The sequence below is a fragment of the Mauremys mutica genome, chromosome 10 (genome assembly GCF_020497125.1).
Source record: "Mauremys mutica isolate MM-2020 ecotype Southern chromosome 10, ASM2049712v1, whole genome shotgun sequence".
NCBI classification, from domain to species: domain Eukaryota; kingdom Metazoa; phylum Chordata; order Testudines; family Geoemydidae; genus Mauremys; species Mauremys mutica.
Window position 1 is genome coordinate 43,845,165 of NC_059081.1, and position 16,311 is coordinate 43,861,475.

General features: G+C 38.7%; 1 protein-coding gene across 1 annotated transcript in view; it reads right to left on the minus strand.

Annotated features, from left to right (window-relative positions):
* Positions 1-16,311, minus strand: part of CCDC141 (coiled-coil domain containing 141) — a 158,937-nt gene that overhangs the window by 24,893 nt on the left and 117,733 nt on the right. The window contains exons 18-23 of the mRNA XM_045033130.1: positions 14,934-15,074; positions 14,050-14,244; positions 10,887-11,070; positions 8,427-8,539; positions 4,038-4,163; positions 3,248-3,334 (exon numbers count right to left, since the gene is read on the minus strand). Of these exons, the coding sequence (XP_044889065.1) occupies positions 3,248-3,334; positions 4,038-4,163; positions 8,427-8,539; positions 10,887-11,070; positions 14,050-14,244; positions 14,934-15,074 (846 nt within the window). The remainder of the gene's footprint in view (positions 1-3,247; positions 3,335-4,037; positions 4,164-8,426; positions 8,540-10,886; positions 11,071-14,049; positions 14,245-14,933; positions 15,075-16,311) is intronic.

Sequence of the window (16,311 nt, forward strand, 5' to 3'; positions counted from 1 at the left end):
ACCTTTTTGTTTTCTGGTCAGTTGACTCAGACCTTGCCTGAATCATTACTGGGAGCAAAAACATTACTATTATTTTAATATTATAAGATCAAGTCCTAATACAGATTAATTTTCTCTAATCATATTCACAATAATTAGTTGCACGTGGCACAGGATTGCACAGTTGCAGCTTCAAAACAGCATGGATGTAGGCCAGGTCTACACTAGAAAATTAGGTTGGATTAGAAAATCCACACCCTTGAGTGACATAGTTAAGCCAACCTTAGTCCCTGTGTAGACAGCACTAGGTTGACAGAAGAACTCTTCTGTTGACCTAGCTACTGCCTCTTGGGGAGGTGGATTACCTATGCCAATGGGAGAACAGGTCCTGTTGGTGTAGGTAGTGTTTACAATGAAGCACTACAGCACTGCAGCTGTGCCACTGTAGCGTTTCAAGTGTAGGCAAGCCCCTAGTCTGGTTTATTTAATTGCTTCTGTGCCTAGACTTTGGCCAGGGTTTTGTACAATATAATTGTGAAAGGTGCAATCACATACCCACCCATCCCATTAAACTACATTTAAACCAAAGCTTCGGCAAGGTATTTTGAGAGCACAGTCCCTTTTTTGTGGTCCAGTGCTCCTGTTAAGCTCTGTATAAAATATTTCCTCAATCAGCCAAATGCATTAATTGACTGTATAGGTCTCCAATTTTCTGTCACTATCTCCATCCACCACACATATTGTCACTAACAAAGGAGCACCTGGAGTGTGTGTGTACATGTGCAGTCCTAGCTGGCAAGGGTGCAGCTGAATCTTCTTAGTGGCCTCCAAGATAAGTGTTCAGTGACCACTTCAACAGATCTTTCCTTCCGCATTGTTAGTTAAGTGTTGCTCTGCTTGTAACTACTTTTACCGGTCTTCGGCACACACAGTAAACAAGACATTCAGCAGTAAAAGAAAAAGATCTGTCAGGCCCCTGGGCAGATATCAGTCCTAACATGGCACCAACAACATAGCTTCGTTGTTCAACCCTGGCACTTTGGCCACTTCAGTTGTGGTGATTCTTTACACATACACATCAGTCTCTTTGGGTGAACTGACTGGAAAAAGCAGGAGTTCTACTGCTTTTATTCTGCCTGAAATGATTAATTTGGTCATGAAATGAAGTGGGCTTGGAATTCATTTGCTATAAACATCCACCATTTGATGAACTCTGACCTCACAAATATTGAAAAGAGAATAGAAAATGGGTGTGAACATGGCAAATAAAAATTTCAGTTCTTAATTGGCTGAAAAGCGTGTGATTGATTTCCCCTGCTATTCACTCAGATCTAGTCAAGACTACTGCCTCAAGCCAAGATGTTAGGGTTGGTGATATTGTCAATTGTTTATTAGAACTGTGATTAATTGCTGACCGGACATATTGAACTCATTTGACCTTCCGATATTGTCACGGATATCTGCTTCAGCTTCAGTCCTGCCCAGGCTTGCACATCACTGAGCCCTAAGGCTGTATCTGGAGTTCCAGAGACCAAGATCAGACTCTATGTAGTACTTCAATAACAAAGTTAGACTAAGTCTATTTATTAGAATATTACCAGAGTGAGACCCTCCTGGAAGAATATTAAAGCCTGAGCAGGCATATTTTAAAATGATAGGACTAAGTAATTTCTAAACAGCTAGTCTCTATGCTCTGAATGAAATCAATGGCCCAGGTCCTTCCCCTTAGTAAGGCTGCTTTGTTCCACTCCATCTACATAAAGTGACCCCAAAGTAGATATAGCCTACCATGGAGAGGCCACACCAACTAAGAGAATCTTTCAGTGGCATACAGCAGCTAGCCTAAAAGGCTGTGTAGCATGAGAAAAGAAGGTGTATATTGGGCTTTCCTACAGCCCAGCAATCTTCAGCTGCTGTAATGGCTGGTAGATAGGTTGACTGGCAACTGGAATAAATTTGAGCATCCTTGAGACTGCTCTAATTTATAGCGGAGATTTGGGCCTGGTGTGCAACAGACCCAGGACTGAGGAAGTACGAAGGTATGTATGCCGCAGCTAAGGACCAAGAGGCTGAATACTAATACTGAAACAACTGAATGGAACTGAGTCCCAAAACTTTAGGTGATATCCTGGCTCTATTGAAGTCTATAGCAAAACTCCCACTGATTTCAATCGAGTCCGTATTTCACTCTGTAATTAAAAAAGGGAGCCCAGGCAAGACTTGGTATTGGAATGGGAGTAACACACAGTATGTTAATTAAGCTTACTTCCAGTTCATCAGCAGAAAGGAAGCCTTTTGTTTTTAAACAAACAGCTTATTGTTAGCTGTGTTGCACCAAGACTTCACACAAGTTAGCTTGTAGCATTCTTCATCCATATGGTCAGATTGTCAAACATTATCTTAAATATTATCCATCATCAGCTATCCTAGTTTTCTTTTTTTTTAAATTTTACTTGAATTTACCACCTCCCTCCCTGAGGAATATTTCACATTTATTATGGTGCTTTATTTACATGTACTTAGATGAATCAGGATCCTGAGGTTCCAATCTGTTATTTATAATAAAGAAATTAATCTCAGTACTTTAAATATTTCTCTTGTATTGCTTGTCCCATAAGTCCCATATTTAGGCACTGACAATTTGGGAGTTTTTGTATGCATTTTTTCTGAATATCTGCTGAATAAAAACAATTTATCCCATTAAGATTTTCATTCCTTGAAATACATGCGTGATCATGTATTGTAATTCTTTGAGTCAGCCTTACTTGGTTCCATCATGCATCATCATCAGCATGCACAGTATTATTTGGTTATTTATTTCTGATCTCTACTGCATGTAACTCAGGCAATAAGAAAGGTGACTGAACTGTTTTCAGGTGAGCATGAAGAAGATCATTTGCTGCTGATTTAGTGTTGTTGCCTATTTGATATAGAGCCTTGTACCAAGTGCACCACAGATTATGTATAACATGTCACCATGCTGAACTGCTGACAGCTGTAATTGTGTTCCATCACATTTTCATTAGAAGCCTGCTCTGCTATCATTTACACTGACACAAATCTGGAGTAACTCTACTGACTTACTGGAATTACTTTGGACTTACATCAGTGTAACAGAGCAGAAACTGATCCTAAAAATCAGTCTGTCAGAGTTTCAGCATCCTCTGTTAATTACTCAATTGTAGGGCAAAAGTTCCTTTGAGACTAGGGGAGAATTTGCTTAAGTTTTGATTTTTAAAAATTAAATGTCAGAATGAACCGTAGATACCTTTTTAAGATGGGTGGTGAAAAGCATATTATTGTTTTCCATTTTAATTCTGATTTCTGGCCTTTCAGTGAGTGTATCTGACTCCACCTACAAGGAAAAAAATTAAAGCAACATAAATCATTTAGGTCTCCAGTACCCAAACATTTTGATAGATAAAAGCACTAGTCTTTCAACTTTCAGTCTGGTTCAAATCCAGCCTGATCTGCAATAATTTATTACATTGTCTGTTAGGAGAAATAAGAATGTGAGGGTATTGGGGAATATTAAGAGTATGGAACTAAAAGAGTACCTTAAGTATCATAATAAGAGTAACCCCCCTAATATTATTCCCATGAGCCTTACTGTATTGTAATGGACAGGGTAGAGTTAGACTCTACTCATGGGAAGGTGGAATCCTGTGGATACAGTCCTACATTAAATAGGGAGAGGAGTAAGAAGCAGCAGCAGACAGAGATGGGAGTGGCAAGGAATAGAAATGGAGAAGAGGGATCAACTGACTAAAACTGAATATTACAATTCCACTGAGGATGATGTGACAATCTCACCACTCCACAGTGGTTGAGAAGAGAAGAGGAATAAAGGAAAGGAGGAAGGGAGCAGAGCAAGTTGGACAGGAGGTAAGGGGAGGAAGAGGAGAAAATGGAAAGTGAAGGGATGGGGAAGAACTACACTGATCATGCCCATGTTGAGGGAGGCTTTCAGCCAGTTGAAGCGATAGAGTACAGACCTTTTAGCAATGCACCAAAAATTTTAGTTTACACAAAGTTCCAGTGCAGAAAAATTTACTAACCTCTCGCTTTGCTTTGGTAACTTTCTTATATGTCTCCTGCCTGTTTCTTTCTTGTTTTCTTGGTATAGTGGCTGACTCCTCAACAAAACCACCTGTATCAGGTGTTTTTTCTTTTAACACATCTTCCTGTTATATAAAGAGAAACTTCAGGGACTGAGCACTACAAAGTAATAGTTGACTGTTTTTTACACTAACATCCTGTACATGGTGGTAAAGTAAACATTTGAAATATATACTACAATCTGTTACCAATACAGTGTAAATTGGTTATGGCAGACCTATTAGGCAAAACCTGATTTGTCCATCTTATGCAATATCTAGGATATGCATGGACCAAAGGTGACAGAAGCTTTTCTAGGGTAGGGAAACTGAAGACAGTACATGGAAATGTCTGGAGAGCTGACCTGTTTGGCAAGGAAGCTGGGAAACTTCAAGGAGACTGTTCCCAGAAACAGGGGCAGCAAAGGGAACAGAAAATATTATGGAAGTGGAACCTTTAGAAAGAGCAGATAACTAAAATGTGGGTATAGATTTTGTGGAACTTCTGGAAAGGGAAGGAGCCATTAGAGAATCTCCAAGAAGTGCAATATGATTCTAAATGTCTAGAGGATGGAGAGGAGAAAGTGCTCTCTCTCTAAAGCAACAGCCACAGTTTCCCAAGCCAAACAGATCATCTAACTCTTTCCCCACTGTCTGGGCCCAGATTACACAGAAATTTTACATCAATGATGTTTCATTTTCTTTTGGCTGACTGACATGCATTTCTATAATATTTTGTCATCTGAATACCTCTCGGAAGACTGCACAATCTCTTATAAATAGGCATGTGCATAGCATAAATTCAACCTACCATACTGTATTTTATTAAGGCAGCATAAATTCTTTAAGAACTGGTAAGACAGAAATCTAGATTTTAGCTTCAAAGGACACCAATGCGCTGCAAACCAAGGAAAGCCAGACACTCTATAGTTATAGTTTTATACTTATCACTTCAGCTGAGTGGAGTAAAGTTACAGTCCTGAATATGTGTCTGACAACGTGGGTATTGACCCACGAAAGCTTATGCTCCAATACATCTGTTAGTCTATAAGGTGCCACAGGATTCTTTGTTGCTAGTCCTGAATAAGTCTCTCCAGCAAAAATGCTATCTCACCATTTTTCCATTCAACTATGAGAATACCATTACATGTAGAAAACTGCTCTAGAGTGCACTGCAGTGCTCTTCCTAGAAGCCAGCTTATTTTTCTGGAAACCAACTTTTGTATTTCCCTTGAAAGAAACCCAAAGTAATTTTCTTTTTGATATCTGACAGCCATGTCAGATTACGTATGACAGTGTAAGGTGACCTTGTTGTATGTGTGCGTGCACGTGATTTTATTGCTTTTTAAAAAAAGATAAAAAAGGAATCAATACTGTTGGCTGAGAACACTGTGTATATATTCAAACACTTTACTGGATAACTTATTCATTAAAAGATGCAGGTGAAAGCCAGTCAGACATATTGTGAATGGACTATATGAGTATTAGTTTAATCTCTGAGAACACAACACATCTCAGGAAAGGAATATCTTCCATTTGGTGAAGAGTACAGGTTGAGGAATAATCCTCTCTCCCCCGCCCCCACTTCAAGCAAATTTCACCTGTGATACTATTCCTTTTGACTGGTTAGAACTTATTTCTCTGAACATTCTAAGAGTGTTATTGAAATAAAAGGTTACAATGATCAGTTAAGAGTGTTTGATGGTCTGGAGCTGAGCATCTGACTTGATTTGCTCTTGTTATTATTTCATTAATGTATTCGTTTTTAGAAAACAAAGTGTCTACAGGTAATGGGCTCTCGTTCTATGCACTGGGTGCCTAATTTTTACATGAAAACACAAAAAACAAAAGGACTGCCCATCAAATAATCCCTCCAACTCTCAGTCCATGTCCTCCATAATAGTGCGAGAAAAGAGAAAATATAAATAATTTATAAATGCATTAAAAAGTTAGGACTGTGTTTAAAAGCAATAGGCTAAGTTCACAAAGCAGTCAAAGAAACAAATAAGTTTCATGTGGTGAAGACACTATTATCATCTAATGAGTTTCATTCTAAAATGGATGTTTGCTCAAACATCCCCAAGGCATGTTTTGAAAGATATCCAGATATAAAGGAGGGATACCTAGGAGAAATTAACTGTCTTTTGAAATATATACAGAGAAGGCAAGTTACTTGTGTATTTCACTTCTCCATATCCATGATCAAAATAGTTATTTGAAGTAGCCCAACTCCGTTTGAAATGCCCACATGCAAATTAGGAGGAAAACTAAAATACTTCCTTGTCAAAAGACAAGGGATAATGAACTGAAGCAAATATGCTTTAACTTGGAAAATTATTAACTCACCAATAATACATAATCACAACAATGTCCAAACATCGTAATTAAAAAGTTTAGACATCTGAACACAAAGCCTCAGAGGGAATATTGAGTTATGGGAGGAGTAGAGGGGACAGGCAGCTATCTGGCCCACTGCCCTTGCTCTGGGAAAAAACCCAAACAAAAGCCAAAGATAAACGTGCCAAGGGAACAAGCTGTCAGCATGGGAGGTAAGTGAATTACTGAGATATAAAATGTATTTGCCAAAAAACTCTTTGTTAAAAAGAGCTATGCTAGAAGCTGCATGTTACTTGGGTCAAGCTAACACTAAAACAATATTATACTTTCCTTTCAAAAGTACAACTGTCAGAACATCTGGAAAGGAATGGTTACAGGATCCAGATGGTTTCCCACTGCCACATAATCCTTTCACTATTCAGGGTCACCCCCACAACCTCAGTATTGTCCCCTAAAATTTGCAAAAATAGCTGCAAGAAATAAAAAAAAATTGCTAGGATTTCAAAATTCTATTTCTCATTCAAAGGATCCAATTTAAATTGAGTTGACACATACAATCTTAAGGAATGGAGAACTGCTCTGACAGATCCTATGAGGCCCATTAAAGTGGGTTCCTGTCCTGAAGACTTTAGCAAGGCCATCGCAGAAGGCTATAGGAGGGGAAGACTTATCTACATTGACTGATCTAATTCTCATTTACATTCCTTTATACTGCTTTGACAGTGCAAAAAGGTGTTAGTGTGAATGAGAATTAGGCTCTTAAATCTTTAAGAATTTAAAGTCCTAGATCAATAGCTTGTCTTCACTACTGGGGTAAGTCAACCTAATTTACTCTACTCCAGCTACATGAATAACGTAGCTTAGGTTGACTTACCACGGTGTCTTCACTGCGCTGCATCTCCTGTCGACTTACCTTAATCTTCTTGGAGAGCTGGAGTACTACAGCTGACTGGAGAACTCTCTGCCGTCGATTTAGCAGGTCTTCACTAGACCAGCTAAATCGACCTCTGCTGCATTGATTTCAGCAGTGTCAATCTCTATGTAGTGATGACCAGCCCGAGGTGATACCCCATCATAAACACATTTATATGATATATTTTTTTAATTCAGGGGGCCAGGATCAGTTGGGGAATTAAGGGGGAATTAAAAAGACTCTTCAGCAAGGCCAACAAAGCAAAACAAATCTGGAAGCAAAGGTATGAGATTAAAAAAGTTAAGAAATTGCTCAAAAAGTCAACAACAGGGAAATGTTTTAAGCACCTTAGCTTCAAACGTCTCCAAACTTCCAAGACAATTTTTATCACGAGATATAATTTAGTATGTGCAATTTTTGAGGGTTTAGTTTCTTGGGGGGGGGGGGGGAATTGAGCTTATAATAGGAATCTAGCTTCATTCTTAACTATGTAGTGGCTACTGCAATTCCATAATTCCTGCTTAATCAATATATTGTAACTAAATGGCTATGCATAAATAAATATGTTTATCAGAGTGTTAGGTTAGAAATACTATTATTCTGCTTTAGCATTTATTTTATGATTCTGTTTTCTAAACTGAAATTACTCCTTTTAACACAATTTGACAGTAATTTTTGGTGAGGGATGGGAGCTGGTGGTGGAGAGAAGTCAAGACTGGCTGTTTGACATTCCCAGAAGTAAGGCACCTAAGTCTTGTGACATCAAAGGAAGTGGAAACAGGAGAAGTACTTGAACTGTGAATTTCCTTCTCAAAAGGTTGCTTGAGGGCTCTAATGGCAGTGAGAAGGGAGTACAAGGAGAGTTTAAAAGGCCAGGAGGACTGTAGTTATTAGACACAGCATTATGTCTGTGCTGTAATGGAAGAATAACCGGTAAGAGAGCCCGTTTTGCTGTAAAAATCTGTGTCATTAAGAAGTACACTGTCTCCCTCAAATTGTCTCACTATAGTTTCTTAACACAAAATACTTATCAAAATACTGACATTATATAAGCTATTTTAAAAGTGTCATGATATATTCGCCAAATAAAATGAAATTACCACAATCTGTTCTTCAAGTTCTCTTAAAGAGATACACAATTCATCAATAGAATCAAGAACTTCTTTATGTCTTTTTATTGTTCTCTCAATATATTTCTTTCCTTCTTCAAAACCTACAGTCAGAAACAAACAGCACAACAATGAAACCAATACAATATTATATCAGACAAATAATTGCATTTTTCTGTAGGCTCTGTTTTGTTCCATTAGTTTTACAGTATAGGGTGAAATCCTTCCTAACTTAAAGCTTTATGGTTACGGGCCCTCACAATCTATCCAAGTCTTTTGAGTCAGTTCCTCCCTGACTAAACAATGTCACTGACCAGCTGACAAATGATTTTAAAGGGAAAGTGGACCCTATAAGTCTCTCTAGGGCTAACAGCTCTTTTATTCAGCCAGGGAAAACTTAAAACGGGGTTTTCAATCCAAAAATTATGGTGACCTTCCTGTCAAGGGGGAAAAAACAGTTAAGGGGATGAGGAGGCCTTTCCCAGTATAAGGGTGTACAGAATGTGAAGGAACCCCCAGCAGCATTTCTGATTGATTGGTGTCAAGAAGAGTCTGTCCCCCACACCCTATTCTACAGTAGTTAGGGTTAAAATGGTGAGCATGGCAGATAGACAGTGGCTGCTGGCCCCCTCCACACATAATTTTCAACTCTGAAAAATGTTTAAGTTTCTGGGTACCTAAGTACATATTAAAATTGTAATCTCACCATTTGGCTTATCAGTTTTCACTAAGCAGCCCAGGACTGAGGATGCCTCTTTTCCCAGCAGCGGGTGACACGGCATGAGCTCTTCTAGTCATAGGGCTTTAACACTAACCCACAGGCTACATGGCAGATGATTAGATGGCTTAACTAAGCAAGGACTGGAGAAATGAATGACATCATCAGACCCTTTTTTCCTGCCCCAGTGTTTATTTTGTTGGGTTCGGGGCTTGTACCTTGGGCTGTCCTTTTCTTCTGGATATGTTGGCCAATTGTGCAGTTAGGTTTCCCAGCCTTCTAGGAGCTACTACACTAAAGATATTTTCTGACAAATTGGGGTGTAGTTAATGCATTGAATTTATAAGGAACTCAGGACCTAATTTTAAAGGACCTCCTGATTGTGTGCACTCAGTTCTTGTGTGTGCAGCCATTTGCACAACCTGCACTTCTAAATGCAGCCAAGCAAATACAGATTTTATTTGCATAAAGTGGTATGTATCCTCAATTTGTATTCTGAAAAATGTGGCCCTCAGTTCTGAGACTACCAAAAATGGTTATGAATTTCTTGAGCTTTCGTGGACTTTTCATGGGCACTTAATCAAGTGTTATCAATTATACAAATAACTGAGCACAGGTGTGGTATGTTTTATCTAGCCCATAACATTAAGCAGAGGGCAGCTGCATTCTGTATTAGCCAGATTTTCTGAGGGGCATCTACAGTTCCCTCCAGTCGGAGCCTGATAGATCAAGTAACTAGAAAGTCACTGGGAGATAACAGGAAGAGAATCCAGATCTTCTGACTTCCAGGCCTGTGCTTAACACACAATCTTCCCTTCTGTCACTATAACATCTACAGAGCTATCAGCCAGCTACTACATTAGAGAGACAAGGTGGGTGAGGTAATATCTTTTACTGGACCAACTTCTGTTAGTGAAAGTCAAGCTTATATCTCCAATATCTTGGGATGGACATGACTATACCAACACTGCATACAGCTACGTACATGACATACATAATGCAATAATCAAATACCCCTAGTTATAAAGAGTGTTAATGTAAAATATTCATTCAGTTCCAAGATCTATAGCTATAAAATACTTCAACTTCATAGATTTTCCAGTTACAAAACACAGTTAACCATAAAGTCTTAATTCTAATCTCATAAAAACTTCAAGGAGATTTAATTTAGACTTCAGGGTAACTCAGAGTGCAGATGGAAAAGCAAATGGCCAATGAACTTTCCAGAACTTAAATTCTGATTTATGTTTTTTAACCCTTTAGTTCTGCAACAGCTCATATTTCTCAGCCTCAGAACATTGTGCTCCCCACAACCTTAAAGGTGGAGGGCTTTCTCTAGCCAGTGTGAAGAACAGCAGTTATGGCTACTTTAAGGCTCCCCCTCTCCTTTGGGTTAAGTAGGGAAGGAAAAGAAGGGCAATTGCTTGAGCAAAGGGCTGAATGGAAGGGGCTCATGTGGGCCACTGGCCCATGTACACCTGAGAGAGAGAGCGGGTATTTATACTTCGTTCCTTTCAGAGCAGCCGCCGTGGTGGCTTCTAGATAATTGGATACTTCTAGAAACAGCTGCCCGGTCAATACCTTAAAACAGCATTTGATTTTAACCTCATGGGAATTTTTTTTTAAAGAAAGAAATGTAGGACTTAAACAAGCCCTTGCTTTCTCCTGTCCCAAACTGTTCAATTTGCATTTGGTCAACAGCACATCACTAGGCACCTTAAGGGAGTCATTACCATATAAGTGTTTAGCGAGGTCAGTAATCTGCTGAATTCTTTCCTCTTGTTGAGGCACCATAGGCTTGATAAACTTATTGAATTGCTTGTAGAGAATTGCCACTGCTTCCCTCGTTTTACACTCTGCAGAATACTTCCCAACTCTAACGACTGTAGCACTTGCTTCTTCATACCAAAACTGACACTGGCATGTGTATTGGAGAGGGAAAAACCATAGCATTTAAGAAATGGATACAACAAAGATTTATAAAAATGAAACAAATATTGACAATAAGAGCTTTTGGTGCAGTAGGTTTGTCCTAATCTTGTGTGTCTTTGAATAACATCAGGAAAGATGAGAAGTGACACAAATAATGTTCAGAAAATCTGTGGTGACAGCATAACCTGATGAATGATAACTCATTTGCAATATTATTCCTACAATCAAGAGTTGATGAATTTTCTGTTAGGTTGCATTGGTCTCCATACAAATGCACTCTCTTTACAAGCAAAATTATATCCTTTTTAGTTACTACCTTTCAAACCTCAGTTTGGGCTGGGAACCAAGTCTGTACTCTTATGCATCAGTAGAAATTCTGCAGGACAAATCAAACCCTCAGTTACACCTGTTATAACTCGATGGACTTCAAACTATGACTTCAGTTACATCTGTGAAACCCAAGGTCTTCTATGAGGTTGCACAGATTTAACGCACTGGAAATTACAACTTGATCTAATGCCCTCAGAAATCATTGAAGGTCTTTCTATTGAGCTCAGTGGGCTTTAGAGCACATCCTCAGTGAACAATTTAGAGTGATAATGCACGAAGGGGAACAGGATCTGGTGTTCACTCAGTCTTAGCTATGTTAGCTCTGCAAGGCTAGCAGGCATAAAATTCACTAAATGTTTTGGTCATTAAGATCAGAACTGATGACTCTGCATACACGAGTCAAAAATCTGTTGAGTGAGGTGGTGCTATTTTTACAGTTCAGTAAAACAGAATAATTACAAAACACTTTTTCAGAATAAAATCATTCTTTAAAGTTTAGCATTGGGAAATTCCAGCTCTTTCCAAGGAGTGGGGGACTAAACAAATATAATTGCACAACTGCTGCCAAATTGTTCACCTCCTCAGGAATGAACTGGATTTTGGGAATGTTTATTGACAGTGAGGAAATTGTTTTGTCCAAGGATTAACATTTTGATCTGTCATGAAGGAAAGTTATCAGTCACGCATTTAGATTAGAATGAAGAACTGAAACAGCTTTATTGCTAAAAATAAATGACCATGATGATAGGAATGTGCTTGATGAACAGAAGAGCAAAATGCTGCTAGAAATTTGTCTTTAAAAAACGTTCAACACTACCTTATGGAGCCTATTTTAGCTATTTTAGAGTGCAATTTTAGAATTCTCCAGAAGGGTAGTAAATGAAATGCTGTTGTGGATTTGAGGTTTCCAGGGGCGGGTGGAGGGGAGGAAATCATATATTTAGCTGATTTAGCAATTTAGAGTAGTCTGTTTTAACCACTACAGATTTGAATTTTTAAACCTGATTTCATTTTGCAGCTTTACAAACCACACAGACAGTTCACAGTGACTGGCAGGCAAAAGTAATGTGTTGATTTGTGGAACATGTGTCGCTTTTTGTTGTGCACTGGAATACATTGTGGAGAACATAATCAAATGTATGTTCCAGAATAGTCCAAGTCACTGTGATTATCACTTATTGATGGAAACTTTGTTCTTACATGAAGGAGGGAATGGACAAATAGCATTAATGAAACTAAGATATGTAGGATGCTCTGACAATTTACTATTTTCCATCAGAACAAGACAAGTCAATTTATTAAGTGACAGATGTAATACTACTGGAAGTCATTGGACAGTCCTACTGGAGGTGGTCTTACTAATTCTGTTTATCTGAATGATTAGGAGTTAGATCTTGGGAAAATTCTGATTTTCAGCTGTGGTGCAGCTCTTTTTAGATGCTAAACAGATCACCAGTGAAGTCTGTTTTGCTCTAACTAAAATATTTTTCTTAGGTTGCAATTGCTGCTTAAAGGCTATACACATGAAACAAACCAACCAATACATTAATGGCCAAACTAATTCAATCCAGGGCCCAAAGCACAACCCACCGGGACTCCCCAATGGCCCCACACCTGTGCCGTGGCCCTATACAGGAATCACAACCCCATCTCTTCTTGCCAGCAAGTTTCAGAGTTAAGACAAATGAAGCAGTTCAGAGCTTTGGAACTAATGTTTCAGACTCTCTGCAAACTTAGACAGGCATCAGTTACAAATAGGTCACAATTTCAAGTTTTTCTTTGCATCCATAATGCCTACAAGCAGTTGGTTTTTTTTAAATGAAGGTTGAGTTCTGATTTTGTGACTCCAGGAGCTGGTTCTAGGAATGGACTTATAGTGCTCATGCAGAGGCCACTCAAGGCACTCTGCCGCCTTACACAACACTTCAGTGTATCGTCCCTCCTCACCACTCAAATCTGGCTTGACTGCCCCTCTGTCATGATGGATGGTGGGGTGAAATTTGAGCACACGGCATTACGACTTGGCACATGGGATCACAGCTGCCCAGAAATCTGCTGTCCTTGCTGCTGCCTACCTTGCCTATAGCTAGAGCAGCCTCTGTGCCTATGCTTTAATTCCATCCTGATTCTGTGGCATCGACATATTACAAAAGGGACAATTGCATATGAGCAATATCATTACCTTGAGTAACCTCTCCATTGTCTCTCTGATTAGGATATAGAGAGATCTGTCCCTCCGAGCTGGGGAGAACCAATCAGAACAGTGCTACATCTCTAATTACCTGGAGATGTTGGGAAATAGTATCACAAAGAAATCACCCTACTTTATGCAGATCCATTGTTCAAGGAGCCCAGGGTAGGATGTGTGGAACTGAAGCTGTAAATCCAGTTTGTTGGTTGGAACAGCAGCTACAGAAGTCTGTGTTGCAGCCCCAGAAGTGAAGGTGGGTGAGTTAAACGTATCCCCCCAAAAACTCCAAGGTGTCTTCACAAAGGCAGTGCAGGGACTTATGGGTCCAAGAAGATTAATGGCACAAAGTCTAACTATAGAGGAGTACGGTTTTCCCTCCCCTTGCAGGCCCCATACTGGCCCCTTATCAGAGCTACAGAGTGGATTTCAGGTTTTATTAATACCTCTTCCATCATCTGCTGCAGATGCTCAATACGATCCAAATTTTGCTTGTAATCCTCCACAACTCTGCCAAATTCACTCAGCTGTTTCTGTAACTCGTTGACTGACTCCAAGAGGACACCAGCTTTACCATCAGGATGATTTATTACATAGCCAGTAACTTTCTTCTCTAAATTATCCATCTTCTTTCTCAGAATCTATTTTGAAAGGTGAACTCTTGTTAACAATTATGACAGAAAGGTCATGGATGTTTTTAGAAATTGAACAGTAGAGAAAATGTGCAAACCTCCCTTCATAGCCTGTTATCTAAAAACTACAGTTAAGAACACTATACATTTTCAAAAGCAAAGACAGAAGACTCTACCCTTAGATGGGCATGGACAATTCCTACTGCAGTCAATGGAAAAAGCACACATCTCTCTAAAGGTAAATTGAGTTAAACATTTCCAACTTTTTAACTTTAAAAGAAATAGATCTTCCTAGCCATAAAAGATAGACTCTTATTATTTGCCCTTGAATAGAAAGATCTAGATGGTATCTAGAAAAAGGACAAAGGAAGAATTTTAGCTTCTCATTTTGACTAAAAACAAGTTATTTTTTTAAAAGCATATTCTGTTAACTTCTACAGTATTAATTTCAACATACAGGTCAAGAATCTTATGTCAGTAACATCAGTGCAAATCGGGAGTGATTCCACTGATTTGAAGAGATAGGAGTAACTCTCTTTTTACACCAGTATAAATGTCAGAAACTGGTGTACACATTGTATGTTGTTATTCATAGATTGGAAGGCCAAAATCACATAGTCCAACCTCCTTCTTAACAGAAGACAAACCATTTCACCCAGTAACACCTACATCAAGCCCATAACTTCTAATGTTATTACCTGCATTTTTTCAGCATACATTTCAACCTGCTGAATCTGAATTTTAAGAACTTTCAGATTTCGAGCTTTTTCTGTTTTCTTGGTATAGTTAAATTTCAGGTTGTTGAATTTCTTTTTCAGATCTTTAAATGACTCTCTGAGCTGTAAGAAAATTAGCATATTTTTCAATAAGAAACACCAGAGCACATTTTAAGATAGTTTGTCTTAGCAGCCATTTAACAAACTACAACAGGAACATTCAGAGCTTCTCCTGGGGATTAAAAACACTATAGACCATAAAGGAATCTTTGTGCCCTCCGCTCCTCAGCAGGTAAAACTATAAGTCAATGTTTCTTTTCAGTAGTGGAAAAATCTTGCTGAATGAACATTTAACAATATTACATATAAATCCTTGAAAATATACCTGTAATATAAGCATTCTTCTAATGAGAAAAATTTGCTTAACTGCCTAAGGCCAGCATAAAGCCCTACGTACCACTTAAGCCCTGTGGGCATGGAAGGCATGAGGAGAACAATTGCATAAGGGATACTTTGCACCTTCTGTATATTGAAGGAGTCTATGAGTCAGCTAGCAGAGAAAGGGATGGTTTGGTCAGGGTAGGAGCCAGTGGATACTTGCTTAGGGTTAAATCCTGGCCCCAAAACTTCCATTGACTTCAACGAGGCCAGAATTTCACCCATATGAGGTATGCAGAGGAATTTTGTCTGATATTCCAATTCATAGGCTGAAGTAGTGGCCATGGAGGTGCTGTAAATCCCATGACCTGCCCATGTGTTTAGGGACATGAGTTTCATACTATAAAATTCTTCTTAGTTCCTGTATAAATAGTCTACCGAGGCTTGGATGAATTTCACCCATTGTGACTTTCCCCTACAAAATTTGATTTAGTTTGTATCACCTTAGTGTTTTAAAGATATGACATGATCATTATACTATGAACTAGTCTTCAGCAACCATTCATGGGAGAGACAAAAATTAGTTAACAGGAAAGGTACTTTAATAAATGTGGAACAACCACTTAATCCATTTGTTTGGGGATACTTTGGGAGATTTTCTCCAGACATCAGGTTCCCTAATAAGAATAATTTTTTGTATAGAGTTCATTCTAGAAAAAACAAGCATTCACAAGTATCTGTGTTACATAATCAGAATATTAGTGCAGTTGTAGGCAGTGTATTAGCTGTATAATAAGGAAGGTAACATTTAAGGCTCTGATCCTGCAAAGAGCTACACATGTGCTTAATTTTATACACAGTGAGTAGTTTGATTATCTTCAATGGGACTAACAGTGTATAAAGATGTTCATAACTCTTTTCAGGATTGAGGCTTAATGTTGTGTCAGCGCTGGAGCTTTGGTGAAATTTTTCAGACCCATAG